Source organism: Lytechinus variegatus, chromosome 1, assembly GCF_018143015.1.
Source record: "Lytechinus variegatus isolate NC3 chromosome 1, Lvar_3.0, whole genome shotgun sequence".
In the NCBI taxonomy this organism is placed as follows: Eukaryota; Metazoa; Echinodermata; class Echinoidea; order Temnopleuroida; family Toxopneustidae; genus Lytechinus; species Lytechinus variegatus.
The window spans coordinates 65,460,464-65,480,429 of record NC_054740.1 but is presented as its reverse complement, the minus strand read 5'-3'; the positions used below and the strand labels follow the sequence as shown (position 1 = coordinate 65,480,429).

The 19,966-nt window shown below is 36.9% G+C and overlaps 1 protein-coding gene across 2 annotated transcripts in view; it reads left to right on the top strand.

The window, feature by feature from the left end:
• The window catches only part of LOC121420067 (restin homolog), a 35,088-nt gene continuing 15,122 nt past the window's right edge, over nucleotides 1–19,966 (top strand). The window contains exons 1-3 of one of the 2 annotated variants that reach the window (XM_041614605.1): nucleotides 1–108; nucleotides 326–463; nucleotides 13,254–13,392. In XM_041614605.1, coding sequence (XP_041470539.1) covers nucleotides 340–463; nucleotides 13,254–13,392 — 263 coding nt within the window. In that variant the 5' untranslated portion in view covers nucleotides 1–108; nucleotides 326–339. Of the gene's footprint in view, nucleotides 109–244; nucleotides 464–13,253; nucleotides 13,393–19,966 lie in introns of those variants that run through there. The other variant, XM_041614598.1, reaches the window with a different exon arrangement.

The following is a 19,966-nucleotide window of genomic DNA, read 5'->3' as shown; positions in this document are numbered from 1 at the left end:
CGTCTTCATTAAAATATCAGTTACTACAGATCACACGAACTCTCGATGTCTTTGAAAATAAAATACAAAGAGAGGTGAAAGACTAGTGTCATTGAGATACCATCAACGGTAATTTCATGTTCAATTTTCATCAGATGCATGACAATTTGAAGTTGAAAGTAACTTCTTCGAACTCACAGGAGTTGGCTTGCGCAGTGATTTTGGAATTGGGTGGACAAGGCCAAAGCCTCGCTGCGCAGTGCATATGAGGGATTGATTTACAGAAAAGCGTCACTGGTTCGATCCGATACCATGGAGAAGTGAAATTGTTTTTTTTTATTTCTAGAAAGTTACAACTGGATGGTGGGAGTCGCCATGGATTTATCTGGTTCCGATAATAGCTCAGACTCCATTGGAAGTCCTAGTGGATCTTTCGAGAAACTTTGGGGGACAGAATCGGCTCTGATGAGAGGACTAAAAGATGGTAAGTTTGAAAGAAAGTAGATAGTTGACATTGGTTACGACTCTTTGGGGATTGGAGTGCCTACCACTCGCCGGAACAGACCCCGAACGTGGGAGCGACAGCGTTCGTAGCCTACCAACCACTAAAATCTGTACACAGCCCGTGCCCAGCTAGTGGAGTGTATTGGTTGGTAACTTACTCTTCAAGACTTCATTGATGATATTTAAATGGCATACTGACAACAAATAGTTGCATATTTAATGCAAATTATTATTTGCATCAAACATTAATCTTTGAATGATAAAAGGAGATGTGTTCATACAACCGCGTAGCCAGGATTTCATTTTGGAGGGGGCGGTAAATGCACGCGAAGCGTGCCAACACTTAAAGAGCGCGCGAAGCGCGCTCCCTAGGGGGTGGGTGCAGGGAGGGGGAGTTTCCCCCTCCCGCGCGAAGCGCGAAGCTTTTGGTGTTTTAGAAATTAAAATGAAAAGGAGCCGTCTCTCTTGTCTCTAGTGCCTATTTCAGCTCCAATTCAGTTGACTCATTGTGCAGGGCTCGACACTAGCGGCGGTCCGATGGTCCCAGACCGGTAAAAATCGCTGTTGGGCCAGTAGATTTTCAGAAATTGGAAGATTTACTGGTCCGACATGACCAGTAAAAAATATCATTGTCGGGCCAGTAATTTTTCCAAAAATAGCAAGATTTAAGGGTCCGACATGACCAGTAATAAAAACCATTGTTGGGCCAATAACTTTTCCAGAAATGGTCAAATTCACAGCAAACCATTTCCCCCCGTTCAATTCTGCAATTCACACACAGAATAGGCCTACACACAGAATGAATCGCACGTGTTACTAGAGTACTATACAGCATGCGTACAGTGTACATGTAGTCAGCCACACAATCCACATGGTGAATTCTCCACTGGCCGCACGAACGAAGCCTGGCTAAACTCTGGCAGAAATCTCTCACAGAACTGTCAAAATTCACGGTTCATACTCATGAAAGGCTCTTACAATGTCCATATTTCCTAAAAATTGGAGTAACTCTGTCATCTGTAAGCAGTAAAAGGGTAAATTTTCACTTCTGTTTGGTTCAAACAGATCGGGTCTCGGGTGGTATCGTCTGAATACATGTACATATAGCCCCACATATGCATTTATGTGTGTGTTGATACACTTGGTTTCTGACTTTCTTTCGTAGCTATTTTAATTGAGCCAAAAAAGAAACAAATTATTTATGATAATAGTTTTAGCTTTCTTCCTCTGTTTTCTTCCTGTTTTCTTTCCTTCTTTCTTTTCAATCTTTCTTTTAATTTTTTTTCTCTATTTCTTTCCTTCCTTCTTTCCTTCCTTCCTCCTTTCCTTCCTTCTTTCCTTCCATCCTTTCTTACTTTCCTTCTTTCCTTCCTTCTTTCCTCCCTTCTTTCCTCCCTTCCTCCTTCCTTCCTTCCATCCTTTCTTTCTTTCCTTCCTTCCTTCTTTCCTTCCTTCCTTCTTTCCTTCCTTCCTTCTTTCCTTCCTTCCTTCTTTCCTTCCTTCTTTCCTTCCTTCCTTATTTCCATCCTTCTTTCCTTCCTTCTTTCCTTCCTTCTTTCCTTCCTTCTTTCCTTCCTTCTTTCCTTCCTTCTTTCCTTCCTTCTTTCCTTCCTTCCTTCCTCCCTTCTTTCCTTCCTTCTTTCCTTCCTTCCATCCTTTCTTTCTTTCTTACTTTCCTTCCTTCTTTCCTCCCTTCTTTCCTCCCTTCCTTCCTCCCTCCTTCCATCCTTTCTTTCTTACTTTCCTTCCTTCCTTCTTTCCTTACTTCTTTCCTTCCTTCTTTCCTTCCTTCCATCCTTTCTTCCTTTTCTTCCTTCCTTCCATCCTTTCTTTCTGACTTTCCTTCCTTCTTTCCTTCCTTCTTTCTTTCTTTCTTTCCTTCCTTCTTTCCTTCCTTCCTCCTTTCCTTCCTTCTTTCCTTCCATCCTTTCTTACTTTCCTTCCTTCTTTCCTTCCTTCTTTCCTCCCTTCTTTCCTCCCTCCTTCCTTCCTCCCTCCTTTCTTCCATCCTTTCTTTCTTACTTTCCTTCCTTCCTTCCATCCTTTCTTTCTTTCTTACTGTCCTTCCTTCTTTCCTTCCTTCCTTCTTTCCTTACTTCTTTCCTTCCTTCTTTCCTTCCATCCTTTCTTTCTGACTTTCCTTCCTTCCTTCTTTCCTTCTTTCTTTCTTTCTTACTCTCTTCGTTTCTGTCTTGCTTTCTTTTTGTCCTTCATTCCTTCGTTTTAGGGGGGGGGGTCACGAAAGGCTAGAAAAATAAACTTGCGCCTTTTTTAAAATGTTTTCTTTACTTTTTGGGACCAGTAGATTTTAGGTTCGGACCAGTAAAAATTTGAAAAACTGGGTATCTACTGGTCCGACATGAATAGGTTGGACCAGTAGAAAAAATGGGTTAGTGTGGAGCCCTGCATTGTGATATTGAACATTGCTTTCATGAACCTTAATTTGTTTTCAAAAAGTGATTGTGAACGCACAAAAAAGGAATACATTGGAGGAAATTAAAATAATACCCTCGCGCGAAGCGCGGAAGCTAAAGCGTTTTATCAGTTTTTTTGCCATGAAAAGGGTCCCGACTAAAGGGTCTTCTCAAAGATATATTGAATACTTCCCTTGGAAAGATCAGATTTGATTACAAACAATTTAGCGACAGTGCATATCTTTAACTCGCAAAACAGAGGAGAAGAAGTGTATATATGCCGGGAGAAAGATATTCAGCCCCGCGCAGAGCAATGAAACTGTGAAATTTCAAAGGGCGGACGTTTCATCAAAATAATGCAGATACGTCTAATACCACCATCGGCTCTAATTAAAATGATTTTCTAAGATTATTGAACTTCTTTATGAGGAAATAGTGCGCAGAAAGTTGAAACTTCTGTGATTTATTGAAATTAAATTAAAAAAAGAGGATTCCTAATTTCTTTGACTTATCCTGAAGTGCTTCATTTTGAATAATAAAGAAACTTAAGTGTCATTCAACATTTCAAACTGAGGGCGCAAAACAGGGCAGGAGATGAATGTGAAGGGAAATGACATGAAGTTTAATAGAATTTGATAAAAAAATTATATTGTACTTCTTTATTTAATACGACGCGAATTTTAGGAACCTGTTTGCCCCAGAATTATGGTTGTTTGGTAATGAGCTGAAAAGCAGGAGAAGTTGACTTTATGGAGGTGGAAATTGATATAAAATTTTACCCGCCCGGAGCCGACCCGACCAGAAGTTGCGCGATCAATTTAAAAAAAGATAACTTCATATACTTTGGCGTAGCCTTACTCTAATTCCATGCCCTAATGGATACATTTGAACTTTAACCGGTAAGAAACACATATACCTGAGGTGGAAAAACAGGGTTAGAGAAAGGGTGGGGGAAACAATGGAGATTTGCAATATGTCATTTAACCGCGCGCAGCGCGGAAGAAAAAAATCATATATAAATTTAGAGCAAGAGTGATGGAGTTTCTCTTTTAAGAAAAAAAAAGAATAAAAAGAAAAAAAAACACAAAGCTACCTTTCTCCCCTTTCCTCCCTTCCCTTTTTCTTTTCTCCTCTCTTTTTTCCCTTCTTTTTTTTCTTTTTGGGGACGTTTTGGGGGGGGCGACCGCCCCCACCGCCCCCCTGGCTACGCGCCTGTGTTCATAATCATATAATTTTGTTAAAAAATAGTTGGTATTATTACAAAAATACTGGATTACAAATTTACAATCATAACAATCATATTAATCAACTTATTTTGTTCTTATTTATGTATTCTTCTATTTTCCCATCTTTTCATCCTCTTTTTCATTTCCCCTTTCCCCCCTTTTGTTTGTCTTTTTCCTTTTCTCCATCTATCAGTAATCAGTTGGCCTCTCTTCTTTGTCAAATTATCTCTGTTATTGTCAAATCATTATTAATATGTTAACAAAAAAATATCTGATTTTTCTGCTTTTGTAAACTAATATTAAGTTTTATACAAAGTTTCATCCCTTTATCTACATTCCTATAAACTCGACTCTAAGAGTGGGCTAAAGCTACTTATATACAACCTGTAGATTTTAGCCTTTACTTTACGGGTGGGGAGTGTAAAATTTGAAGATTAATTTTAGGAATTTACAACATCTTCACAGATTTTCATGTACAGTACATGTATATTGTCTTCAATATCCTATATAGTTACTCATCTTTAAAAAGGCGATGGACTTCAAAATTTTTGTTTTTTGTTCATCCTATTCGATGGATTCACAATATGGTGCCCAACCTATCAGTTGCAGTGGACAGGCCAATATTCGCAATGCCTCATGGGAAAAAGTCGACATCTTGAATCCCTGTGGCGCACACTGCATGCATGCCACTCAGCTGGCTTGCATATGCTGTCAACCAGGGTCTAGGAGGTGGGGGAGAATTTTGCACATATTCCTAAATATATTTCTGTTTACAAAATTAAGACCGTTATCAGTGAATTTTTCCACCGCTTTTGCCACGGTATTCATTTGTGAATCATTAGAATACTAGCACTGTGCGCTGCCAGCACTGGCGATGTCAACCCCCAAGTTAGAAATTGGCCTTCCCGTCGAAACCGATGGCTGGCACACTGTATTGTGAACCCCCAAAGTTGAAATCACATCATGCAAAATATGCTGTTCTTCAAAATATGATGGAATATTAAAGGTAAAGTCCACTTCAGAAAAATGTTGATTTGAATCAATAGAGAAAAATCAGACAAACACCATGCTGAAGATTTCATTAAAATCGGATGTAAGATAAGAAAGTTATGACATTTCAAAGTTTTGCTTATTTAAAAAAAATGGTTATGTGAACGAGCCAGTTACATCCAAATGAGAGTGTCGATGATGTCACTCACTATTTCTTTTGTTTTTTTATTGTTTGAATTATACAATTTTTCAATTTTTACAAATTTGATGATTAGGACCTACTTGCCTGAAGCACAAAATGTTAAAATAATGGAATTCCTCGTGTTCAGGGAGGAATGAAATTTCATTTCACATGACAATGACAAAAAAATCAAACTATTTCATATTTCAAACAATAAAAAGCAAACGAAATAGTGAGTGAGTGACATCATCGACTCTTATTTTGGATATAACTGGCTCGTTCATATAACCGTTATATGAAATGAAGCGAAAATTCAAAATTTCATAACTTTCTTATTTTACATCCGATTTTGATGAAATTTTCAGTGTTATGCTTGTTGAAATTTTCTCTTTTTATTCAAATCAAGTTTTTGTTGGGGTGGACTTGTCCTTTAAAGGTTTCCAAAATTCCAAGGAATTGCATTTTTGTTCAGGTTCTGGGAGGTAGGGGGTGTTGCCTATATACACAAAGCGAATTAATGTACCATGAGACTGTTAAATGTCAGAGTTTATATAGACCTTTGTAAAATGGGAGGATACATATTTTTTTTTATTTGTTCCACACTAACCTGAAAATGCATCAGGGAATGTAGGATGTGGACTTGCCTTTTGAAAGTTTATTTTTCATTTAAGCTGGGGTTTATGAAAAAATATTTTTGAGAACTTAGAAGATAGTCACATTACAAGGTTATCACACTTCCTTGTCTTTTTAATCTTTAATGCAGCCTTTTTAATCCCATTTTTACCATTTTGTGGTAAGATTTTGAAAGAGGATACTTGAAGCTTGTAGAATTTAGACGATTCCTACTTTTTGTTCCTTCCTCATCTCAGCTCGAATCTACTCTTATTGATTCTTAAAGGGACATGCTACCCTACAATCATGTGAAATGTTATTTAATTAATAAGGGAAATCATTTTTGCAAATATTTGTATATTCTAAAAAAGGAAGAAGACACAAATATGATGAACTCTAAAACATTACGTAGGCTAAACAGTGATGAATTCTCTGAGCTCATGTCATATTGTCAGTTGCCACATTTTTGTATTTTTGTTTCCTTTAGATTTAAATATTTAACTCTGTTTGCAGATTTGGATAGTTATACTTCTTCTAGATCAATATAAGTTACACCAAGTCTGGGTTCTACAGTGAAGCATCTTCTCAATTACATAATGATAGAATTAATTGATTGAAAGTATGCCGAAGACAGTGCTGGATGACACCCCCCAAAATTGGGATTGTTGTTATTTTCATTTGAGGTATTTGTTACTTGTTTATTTGTAAGCTTTCAGACTATGCCTCTCTCTCGAACATTTGCATTCCTTCTCTCACCTCGTGAATGTGTATGTCTCTAACTCGCCTTTTCTTCCTGCTTTAGCCTAATAATAACTCTTTATTCTTAATTTCAGGATATTTTTACCTCATCTTTTCTATTGAGTACAGATGTTTTCAACATACATCACCAACGATTATTCTCTTTGTAGTACAGTAGCTCCATCATTAAAATTGTCTCCAAAACATCCTTCGAAATGGCATGAGTTTTGAATGTTTGAAGATTTGAAGGACACTGTAATCCTTTACCTTGCTTTTTTGAAGGGTTATTTTTGCGAGGCTACTAGGAATGCTCCGATTTTGGTTGTTGCGTTCACCATTTTGAGATCAGGCTTTGAGAATCCTGTTCAGTGTTTTCTATGTAGACAATGAATTTATATAAACTTTATTTAAAGAAACATGCATACAAAGATCGGCCTAATACAAAGAATAACTGGTTTCAGTCATCATCATTAAAAGTCTTGTTTTTCCCACCATGTGGGGTTGGACTGTTCAATTCCATGATGGAGAATTTTTTTCTACATTACCTGTGACTAGTCTTCCAAAATGCTCCTGAGTTCTTGACTGACTATTAAAAAGTTAAAAATAATGATCCACGAAATCTATGAGTGCAGATCCAAGAGTTTAAAGCAGACAGTAAGTCTTGTAAAATGATGTTACAAACTCAATTATTCTCAAACAGATCACTTACATGTACTGGCACAAATGGGCCCCAAAGATATCTAATTCTGAAAAAGTAGATATAGATAGATAGATAGATAGAAAGATAGACAGACAGACAGACAGACAGACAGACTGACTGACTGACTGACTGACTGACTGACTGACTGACTGACTGACTGACTGACTGACTGACTGACTGATTGACTGACTGACTGACTGACTGACTGACTGATAGATAGATAGATAGATACATTTATAGTCTGTCTGTTAATGGAATGCCATGCTTATTACAAGGCAAGCCAACCTAGTCATTTTCCATCAGAAATCAGATCACTTTGTTGAATTCAACTTCAGATTAATTTCTTGTTAGATACCCCTTCGAAATTTCATTTGTATTATTAAACGAGCTGCAAATGATTTTATTTTCATATAAGAAAGTCTCGTTAATTTCTCATCATTTAAACGTACAAGCAATTTCCATGCCATGATCTGTCACAAAGTATACGGTATACATTCTAATTTTTGACATGATAATAACATCTCCAAGGCAGAAATGACGCAAGAAGGATAGGAGCCAAAGGAGAGAAGAAAGATAAAGAAGGTTACATCTTAGTGGGGATACATGACTGGAAATGCAAGAATTACCTGAAAGATGCACAATAAAAACATTGAAAGCTTGAAGGAGCCAGAAGGGAAAAGGGAGAAGATTTCTTTAGTGTTCGTAGATTTATCCCCTGGCAAGGCAAGATGGTTTTGTATACTTCTCAGCCGCTTCTTTTCTACACCTCCCTTCTATTCAGAGGTGTATTATTGTCCTCTGCCCAATTTGTTGATATGGATGTTTCACACACGTCTCATTACAAAACATACCTTAATTTTTTTCTTATCGGGTATTTTATTTTGCCAGAGTTGAAAGCAAAGTTTTTTGCAACATCCCTGAAACAAAATACCTGGAATCTGTTTTATACATGCTTTATTAGCATTGTTGTAAATTTGCCAGTATTGTAATTTCCATGGAATATTCTTTTTGTGATTGGCTGCTGAGCCCAAGCTGTTACCATGATAGTTACAGTTGTTGGTAATCTTTGGGAATTGGGGGCTCCTGTATTTTGCCACAGTTTTTCAAAAGCAAAGTTCCTGCATATATCCCTGAAACAAAATATCTGCAAATTTGCATTTAAAAATCTCAAGAATCATTTGCAGGGTTTTCTTTATGATTTCAGGGATTTTTTTTTAAGTAGGTCAAAGCCCGTAATGAAAAAGTTATGTAATTATGTGAGATACATGTAAGCCAATATCCTTTGTTAGATGAATGGCAAACTTTGGTTGCTGGCTTATATGAGAGTTAGGCCTATCTATTGTAGATAGATATGAATTAGAAATAATTTTAGGTTGATTTGAAAGCCTTAACAGTCGCTTGCGATGTACAGGTATTTTCATGCTTTAGTGTAGGTGTGAATACATCCACACAGGAGCCCAAAGCTCAATGAAAGAAAAAGATTTGGCTTAGTTCTGTCAAAGGACCTTACTGTAGAGAATTAAATCCCTTCCCTGACTGCTTTCTGTGTGATTTTTACAGTGGGATTAGCCTTTCAACATTGGACAAATAAAAAGGGCAAAAATAGAACAGGTAATAACGACAAATACTTGAAAGCTGAGGATATTGTGGTACATGCACGTTCTCTCACAGGATAAGCCCCAAAGTCTTAGCTCTCTATGCTCCCTGTACACCTAATCAATGCATTGCAGTGAAAAATGTTATAAGCAGGAAAGGATAGTCAACTGTATGAAGGAAAAGTATGAAGGCCGACATATGTTCTCTATGCCTGCATATAATTCATAAAGCAAAAAAAAATATTAAAATCATTTGATGAGTATAGAAAAGATCAAGAAAAAAAATTAAATCTGTGCAAACACTTTCAAGATATTTGTCTCTGAAAAACCATCATTTAACTTGCTTTCTTTTTTGTGTCTTTAACCCCAATGAATAGAAAAATATTTCTCACCAGTTAACCCTAACACAAATTGAAATGTTTATGGTTTCATAAATCATGTCGGCAGAATGTCGTCGAATAAAGAGGTGCAGTATACAGGATAAATCTTGTACCACTTTCATATTTGGTTTAGAACTATAGTGAAGTCAAATGAGTCTATTCTAAGGGTTAGGCTAGCCAGTAAAGGTTGGGCCTGCCACATTTCATCCCCAGTGGGGGGTGATGATCTGCCCTACTTTTTATGAATCAATACTTGTTTGAGCTTTACAAAGCCAAACTCTGAACTACATTCAGAATTTTGCAGAAAATTGTCAAGTAGATTCTTTCTTCTAATGTATTAAAGCGATGCTGATTGTATCATTCGTTTTACATCAGTCCGTGTCTTGAATGTTTCTTTTGGGGGTGGGATTTACCGGGAATTTAAATGCTATTCTGTTCGAAAAGTCTTGAAGAAAAACATGCTTGCATGCATATGAATTGTCTTATACCATTATTATTAGGACCATCATCAACAGCAGCATCATCATCACTATTATCATGATCAGCATAATCAAACTCAGCTTATTCCTTATTATCAACATTGTCATCATCAGCATCACCATCATAATTATCATCAACATCATCATCATAATTGTCATCACTATTATCAGCATCATCATCATCACCTGAAGAAAAATCAGCATTAAGAGTTTTGCAAACAATTTTTGACATCAAAGTGAAGTGAATTAAGACTCAAGACAAACTACAATAATGTCATTTTATGTGTGGTTTGTCCAGGAATGGATGCTACTTGGGGCAAAATTCTGATAATTTGTGTCAAACACTATAAAAATGAAAGAGTGGAAATGGAGGAATCATATCTAAAAGGGTCAGTTCACCTCGATGAAAAATTTGTTTGTAAAAATATCAGAAAAATTATGAAGAATATTGACGAAGCTTAGAGAAAAATCCACCAAAGATTGAGAAAGTTATTGAAATTTAAAGATTTTGATTTGTGACATCATACCGGCAGCTGCCCCATATTAAAATGCACAAATTTTGTTGATTTATTACTCCACCATATATGGGGAAAACTGCTCATATATGATGTCAAAATTTTAGAATAAGATAACAATAATGGTAATCATTTTTGAAATCCTTGATGGATCTTCCCCAAACCTTCAGCAGTGTTATTTTTGTGGTACTATTTGTTCCAAAGAAAAAATTTCAGGAACTTCCCCTTTAGAATGAGTCTGTTTTTTAAAAAGGATTGAAAACCCAGTGACCCCTCTGCCCTTTCAAGCCATTTATGTTCTTAAGGAAAATGAAACCTTTGAAACAAGATAGCTTGTGTGAAGACAGAAATGTCAAAGAAATAGATCAATGAAAGTTTGACAAAAATTGGACAAATAATGAGAAAATTATGAGCATTTTTAATATTGCGATCACTAATGCTATGGAGATCCTTCCATTGGTAATGTGTGATGTCACATGTGAACAACTCTCCTGGAACTTTTGTACATATTTCCCTTTAAACTGCCTCTTTTATCACATCTATCAGAAGATCATGTATTCTTTCTATAGGAGGACATGTAATGCCAGTTTTCAAAGAATACATTATGGATAAAAGAGTTTATATCACCATGGTATCACCATAACAAAGAGCAAAAAGAGACAGTTTGGAGGTATTTTATAGTCCACCAGAGGGAAAGCTGTTAACATGTGACATCACACATCTTTGACACATTGAGGATCTCTATCTGTGGTGATATCGCAATATTCAAATGCTCATTACTTTCTCAGTATTTGTCTGATTTTTCTCAAATTTTCTTTGTTCTTATTCCTTAATTTTTCCGTTCAACACTAGTGCACATGTTCCAAAGGTTTCATTCCCCTTTAGTGAGTATGGTGTTATGAAAAAATGTTGAAAATTTATCTCTCAGTGTTTGGAAAATTAAAATGATGATGTAATGAAGTTTTTATAATTTCTTTGGTCTTTAATATTTTTCTATGTATAGTTACAATTACACCCCCTCCACCCCTCTACATATTGCCCAAATTTGTATAAATGGTATTATCACAGTTTGCTGTCCATCAAGTTTTTCTACTTTCTATTCGGTGTTGTTCGATATCTACCTAGTTCATCAGCAAGCAATTTGTCTATAAATATAAACCATTTGGTCTTACATGTATAACATCGAGCCAATATACCATTTACACCACTGAGTCCATACATGGTTACATATTATATGAAAAGTTTAGTATACAAATCAAATTTTCATTAGATAAGAATGGCAAACTGTTTTGATTACTAGACGAAATAGAATAGAGACCATGTGTGCATTAGACTAAATGAAAATTAGACTGCTTCTAATAGCAAGTGTGCTCCTAACAGGCTGCTTGAAATGCTATGAATCCAGTGACCAGGTAATAATAAATGTGAAGCGCTTTGAACAGTCGTAGATTGATAAAGCGCCATTAATGCCAATTATTATTATTAATTATTATTTTTAGGCTAAAGGGTTTAGTTAACTAAATGGGTTTAAACCATAATGAGACTGTCTGAAGACCAACTGCTTGTAGACCAGTTCCGTATAAATCTGTACTCAACTATTTTTCTCCAGAAAATATTACCCTCCCCCCTCAATTACCCAATTGTCTAAACTACATGACAACATTTTCATTGTGACGTTGGATGTTATCATACATAGTGCACCTGTCAGACCACCCGTAGTATGTAATCAATGTTGTGTCTATCATGTATCACACAATGGCAGATGTACTACATGTACATTATGTTCACATTTATGGCCACACCCCCTTCACATTGTGTGAACACTGAACTTGACTTGAATCTGTGCATGCTAACCTTACTTCCCGGGGGGGGGGGGGGGGGCTTCCATTGACGAGTTGATACCATGCGTTACAATGGGGTTTCAAAAAGCACCCTAAACAAGTATTTTCCATGTTCTGAAAATGCACCCCGTAATAAGTATTGGCGTGTGAAACCCTACCCTTAACAAGTATTGGAAACAAAACGGTTTCTCTAGACAAAAATTCCCTGAATTGACCCCCTAAACATGTACAACGATATCTTAATTGTTTTGTCATGGATGTCGGCTTTACCTTTACTTTCATTGGGTTTAGTACCCTAAATATGTAGTGTTGGGGCAAAAGTATATCTTTTATAAATTTTTTTTTTTATTCTTTTAATACCCTCGCAGATTGGACCGTAAACACATAGTTTTCCTCGCAAAATATAAATCCTTTTTCATTACTTTATTGTTTTTGGCACCCTTACTACGTTATATACATATAGGAAACATGCCTGATCTTGAAAAGAGATCCTTTTTACCTTTTGGTCATGAATGGTATCCACTTGTAAATGGAAGTGGCCCCCTGTGCTTTACTTGAGTTTCACCTTTCAGTAAATATTGATTTCCAAAGTCATGATATCAAAGTAAAACTTAGTTTGATAGGATATACTTTTCTGAATAAATGCCCCCGAGGTAATTATTTGATGGTACATGTATGATGCATTGGCAGCGATTATATGGAATCATTCTGGAGAGTCCTCTATACAAGTATAATATGCTAACATTTGACAGAAATGGTACATTTCTAAATACATTTCTAAATTAGATTATTGGGGATGGTTTCAATGAATATACCTTCCTAAATACTGGATATCAAGGAGACACCCCACTTCCTTTCTAATTTTGTACAGTAGCCTATAGGAGAGGGGCATCTCAACTCCCCCCCCTCCCTAAGTGGACCAAAAATATTGCAAAATTGCTGGCTATGAATTATTCTACCATATTTCACTCCATTGTGCAGGTGTCAAATACCAGCATGATTGAGGGATAAACATGTATTTGCAACAATTTAGATCAAATTGTCTCTTCACCCCCAATATACACTGAATTTTCTTTTTTAACTTTTTTTTCCAACACAGGTTCACTAGCTGGTTTGACCGATCTAGTCCATGACAAAGATGTGGCAGCTAAGGCAGTGGCATTTGTTGTCAACAGCAGCAGGAGAGGAATAGTTCCTTTGTGTGCTGATGTGGCTGCTATTTTGAGAAATAAACTCAAGTAAGATTTTTAAAGGTCAAGCCCAACCCAGAAAATGTTGACTTGAATAAATGGAGAAAAATCTAACAAGCATAACGCTGAAAATTTCATCAGAATAGGATGTAAAATAAGAAAGTTATGACATTTTGAAGTTTCGCTCATTTTTCACAAAACAGTTATATGCACAACCCGGCAACAAGCAAATGAGAGAGTCGATGATGTACCACTCAGTATTTCTTTTGTTTTTTATTGTTTGAATTATACAATATTTCCATTTTTACAGGTTTGACAATAAGGAACAGTTTTACTGAACCATAAAATGTTAGAACAATTGTAATTCCCCATGTTCATGAAGGAAGAAAACTAATTTCACCTTCCAGCAACTGCCTTCCAGTGAGGAGAAATATATTTATATATTTATATATTTATATATTTCATACTGGTATAATAAAATACAAAAGAAATACTTTGTGAGTGATGTCATCAGTCACCTCATTTGCATACCGACCAAGATGTGCATATATAACTGTTTTGTGAAATTTAGCAAAACTTTAAAATGTCTTAACTCTCCTATTTTACATCCGATTTCGATGAAATTTTCCGTGTTATGTTTCTCCAATTTTTCTTTATTTGTTCAAATCAACTTGTTGTTGGGATGGACGCTTAGCTTTGGTTTTAGCTTTTTGTGAATCTGGTAAAGGCCCTGTAACATCGTCCTGTGCAAGCCTTGCGTGTGACTTGCAGGTAACTATTTGTGCTACCCACAAGTTGCCCTCAGAAACAAGTTTGATTTGCAAGCAGAAAAGTTCGAACATGCTCGAAACTTGGTTGCTGGCAATCACCAACAACTCGACCGCAATACTTGCATGGAACTATGTGACAGGGTCTGATGTGCCTGATGTGACATGATCAATACTGTGAATTATACAGGGGCCCATTTCATGAAGAGTTGCATCTGTTGTAAATTTGCCATTATGGCAACTACCATGGTAACCTTGATTTTGACTGGCTGCTGGGCCCTGTCGCCATGGTAGTTGCCATAACGGCACAGTTACAACAGTTGTAACTTTATGAAATGGGCCCCTGGAGTATCATCTTAGATTCCTATCCTAATACAAACTTGTTGTGGCTGTTGAAACTTTTTTTTCCTGGCAGATGATTCTTTGTGCAAATTTGCAATCAAATAGTTTGTGTATCTAGAGGCCTTCACTTGTTAATTTTTATTTTTCTTAAAAAAATACACTTTGAGCGCTTACCATACATATTTAGTGTTTTGATATCAGAGAGCTACAGACAAGGATCATATCTTGGTATTGTTTTCCACTCTGCACTTGGATGTAGGTTTTATGAGAAAAAATAGGAATATTTTAATTGTACGGCCCCCGATCCAAATGAATATTCATTCAAAATTATTAAAACTTATCGAAGAAGACACATTTTTCATCTGATATTCTTCACACCATAACTGTTGCAGCCTGCTTGCAGGGCATACACATTCATATGATATAGTAATGAATCAGAACGAGGACTTTCACTTTTGGATTAACCGAAACTAAGAATAAGCTTATCTAATACTCCATCAGACAGTGAAAGACAAACCAAAGCAACCTGCAAGTTGTATGTTGTTATGTTCAAGATCAGAAGGATATTTACAGGAGACAAGGAAAAAAGTTGTAAAAAGAGGCAGCAGAAGAGTAGGAGACATTTCCTAATTTTTCTTGCTGTTTTCTGCAAATTGTTGCTGTCAATCATTTTTTTAAAAGGATAATCTAGTGAAAAATCATGTGTTTTTGTCTCACCAGCATAGCAGAGTGAGACTATACTATAGGCGCCGCTTTTCCAATGGCTGCGTCAAAAACAAATCTTAACGTAAGATTAAGTTTTTGAAATGACAGCATAACTTTGAAAGTATACTGACCTAGTTCATGAAACTTAGCCATAAGGTTAATCAAGTATTACTGAACATCCTGCCTGAGTTTCATATCACATGACCAAGGTCAAAAGGTCATTTAGGGTCAATGAACTTAGACCATGTTGAGGGAATCAACATCAAAATCTTAACCCAAGGTTAAGTTTTTGAAATGTCATCATAACTTAGAAAATATGTGGACCTAGTTCATGATAATTGGACATAAGGTTAGACTATTGTATAATATGCTATGATTGTTGTAATATACACATAGGAAGCTTTTTCTTGTCATCAGTGAAAGATGTGACATTAGCAGAATTTCAGAGAAATGAAATATAATTTTGGTGACCAAATGTTAGGATGTTGCTGTAAAATAAAAATCCAGGTGCCTTGACGAGACTGGAGCTGTGCTCTATTGGGCCTCATCTCGCACAAAATAGCAATGCACTGTAGATTCAAATTACATTAAAATGTAATGAAATTGCTATCTCTTATCTGCACTATAATTATATCAATTGCAATTTGAGTGTATATCAATTGCAATTTGAGTGTGATTGATTTAATCACAGCTCTTTGTAAAATGGGGCTCAACTGGTCATTTCAGATTGAAGTGCATGCACGTGTACAGAAGTGTAATCTACAGGTATCAGCTCAGCTGTACACTAAGTAGGTTTTCAAAACTTTTCTTTCAAGTCAATCCTGAAGATTTTTATTTTTCATACCAGTTGGAAGAAGGTTAAAGTTAAATGTTTCCCAGACTTCATTTCACGAACATGGTAAGGATACCTTATTAGTTAAATAGTCACCTGTCTGTCGTACAGGAATATAAATTAGAGCATCGTGGTACTGTTTTTCGTTTGGAACTTCAGATTACCCCATGTCTGGCTTCATTCTTTGGTTGATATCTTGTGAGACTGTGAGTGAGTTCTTGTCAAATCTTTGTTTGTCGAGCATCCTTACCTACATTCCTGCATGGGCGCTGAATTGAAATGAACCAACAAACAATGGCCGACCACCCTTAACAGACTTGTAAGGGCAGCGGATTCATTGTGCGTTTGTAAGCCCGGCCACTTTTCACCCCCTCTCTAGAATTCAAACGTGGCCAAGCAGGCAGGACAGGAGGCGGGATCCTGGGATTAACACCTAGCCTCCTGAATCGCTGACAGTCTTTGTATCATGTATCGCACATTTTGTTTGATAGAGGCTTGTGAGAGAAGAAGGGTTAAGTGTGTGTGGAATGGGGGACAAGAGAAGTCCATGCTTCATCCAAGTATGAACTACCCATGGATAAGGGTTGGGTTTAATACTGATATATCTGTTTTTAATTACTGTTTTTAACAACAAGATTAGACTACCACAGTGTGAAGTAAATTATGGAAAGCTGAAAGTGTCAAAAAATTTAGTAGGCCTAACATTGAATCTTTCTTATGATTATTATGTTATAACTGATAATAGCCAAGGGACTAATTCAATAATTCTATTATTTCCTGAGACAGATATGAATGATCTGAGTGACAGTAGAGCTGATTAATCAAACCTGTGCTGTTTTTAGAGATTTTTGTCACAACTGGCTATCCATACTTGAACCACAACTTTACACTCGGGTTTGAATTAAATCAGAGTTCAGAATATGGACCATTGGTTTTTGTCTCACCTGCGAAGCAAAGTGAGACTATAGGCGCCGCTTTTCCGACGGCGGCGGCGTCAACATCAAATCTTAACCTGAGGTTAAAGTTTTGAAATGACGTCATAACTTAGGAAGTATATGGACCTGGTTGATAAAACTTGGCCATAAGGTTAATCAAGTATTACTGAACATCCTATTAAAGTTTCATGTCACATGACCAAGGTCAAAGGTCATTTAGGGTCAATGAACTTTGGCCATGTTGGAGGAATCAACATTGAAATCTTAACCCGAGGTTAAGTTTTTGAAATGTCATCATAACTTAGAAAATATATGGACCTAGTTCATGAAACTTGGACATAAGGTTAATCAAGTATCACTGAACATCCTACATGAGGTTCATGTCACATGACCAAGGTCAAAGGTCATTTAGGGTCAATGAACTTTGGCCAATTTGGGGATATCTGTTGATTTCCCCTCATAACTTTGAAAGTTTATGGATCTGATTCATGAAACTTGGACATAATAGTAATCAAGCATCACTGAAAATTTTGTGCAGGTTTGAGGTCTCATGATTAAGGTCAAAGGTCATTTAGGGTCAATGAACTTTGGCCGAATCGGGGGTATCTGTTGAATTACCATCATAACTTTGAAAGTTTATTGGTCTAGTTCATTAAACTTGGACATTAGAGTAATCAAGTATCACTGAACATCCTGTGCGCATTTCAGGTCACATGGCCAAGGTCAAAGGTCAATGAACTTTGGCCGAATTGGGTGTATCTGTTGAATTACCATCATAACTTTGAAAGTTTATGGATCTGATTCATGAAACTTGTACATAAGAGTATTCAAGTATCACTGAACATCCTGTTTGAGTTTCAGGTCACATGATCAAGGTCAAAGGTCATGTAAGGTCAATGAACTTTGGCCATGTTGGGGTTTTTTGTTGAATAACCATCATATCTCTGTAAGTTTATTGGTCTAGTTCATAAAAAGTGGACATAAGAGTAACCATGTATCACTGAACATCTTGTGCGAGTTAGAGTAGTATTCAAAGTCAGCACTGCTGCTATATTGAACCGCGTGATGCAGGTGAGACGGGCAGAGGCATTCCACTTGTTAGGGATTTACCAAACCTTTAGATACATGTATGTAGGCTTTAAAAATCGGTGTTAGGACTGTGTTCCGCAATACTTTATAAGTAGTACATGGACAAGTGAGATCTAAAAATATATCATGCTGGAGCCCTTAATGTGAAGAGGTACAGTATGTAGACCTTCTGCATGTACTAACACACTTATCGCCTCATTCAGCGCATTTGTTGGCATCCCAAGACAAGCAGGGCTCAGATGGAGTGCCAGCTTAAGAGAAGCGGCAAGGAAGAAAAGAAAGTTTTATCGATTGTTATTTGCTCATTGGCTTAACATGGCCTACTTTGTGGGACAGGGGTGATGAAAACAAACAAACAGGCAGGCTAACAGATATCTTGGAAAGGGATGCAAGATGGATATTGTCTTATACTTTTCTTTGACTTGACAAAATCTCAGAAAATCTAGATTTCTTCCTCTTCTTTGTTGTAATGTGTTGTTTGGCACAAAAAGCAACATCTTTAGAGTGAATAATACAATATATAAGCTGTAGCGCATTCCAGGACTTTATAATATTAATTTGACATTGAGAATCACCATAGAAGATGACTTACACATCAAAAACTGCGCCTCTTCGGCCACATTGAAAACAATCCCTCTGCTGCGACATTGAACACAATCTCACTGATGCCACATTGAAACAGTCCAAATGCTGGAAAAGAGACTACAATCCCACCATTGCCACATTGAAATAATCCCACAGCTGACACAGAGAATTAAAACCCTAATGCTGCCACATTGATTGAAATCAATCTCACAGCTGTAACAATCAAAACGGCCACAGTGAAAACAATCCCACCACTTCCACAGTGAACACAATTCCAATGCTGCCACATTGAAACCATTCCTCCACTGCCACATTGAAATAATCCCACCACTGCCATACCATAAACAATTCCACCAATGCCATGGGTAGTGAAATAATCCTTCAGCTGCCACATTGAAGTAATCCTACAGTTGCCACATTGAAAAGAATCCAACTGCTGCCACATTGATACCAATCCCACTGCTGCCACAATGAAACCAATCCAACTGCTGCCACATTGATACCAATGCCACTGCTGCCACATTGAGAAACAATCTAACTGCTGCCATAATGAAAATGATTCCACCACCGCATTAAGAAGAATCCCACCATTGCTACATCAAAAACAATCCCACTGCTGCCACATTAAAACCATCCCTCCACTGCCACATTGAAATAATCCCACCACTACCATACCAAACACAATCCCACCAATGCCATGTGTAGTGAAATAATCCTACAACTGCCACATTGAAGTAATCCTACAGCTGCCACATTGAAAAGAATCCAACTGCTGCCACATTGATACCAATGCCACTGCTGCCACATTGAAAAACAATCTAACTGCTGCCATAATGAAAATGATTCCACTATCGCATTAAGAACAATCCCACCATTGCTACATCAAAAAACAATCCCACTGCTGCCACATTAAAACCAATCCCACTGCTGCCACATTGAAACAAATCCCACTGCTGCCACATTGAAACAGTCCCACTGCTGCCACATTGAAAAACAACGTAACTGCTGTCTCTCTAAAAACAATACAGCTGTTGCCACATTGAAAAGAGCACACCATTGCCACGTTGAAAATAATATAATGGATCAAAATAAACCTACCACTACAGGCCGGCACTACCACATTATAATCAGTTCGACCACTGAAACTCGTCCCTCTGCTGCAGCTACACTGTGAACTGCCCACCAATTCAAAATTTAAAACATGATCTGCTGCTTCATTGATTCAAAGTCACTGACTCACATCATCTCTTAAACAAGTCAATTGCCACAAGTGTATTAAAGATTGCTCATTATTTGTTATACATATTTTTCTCACAAAATTTATTCCTTTAAGTTGGCATATAAACTTGCAGTTGGTATATAATTCA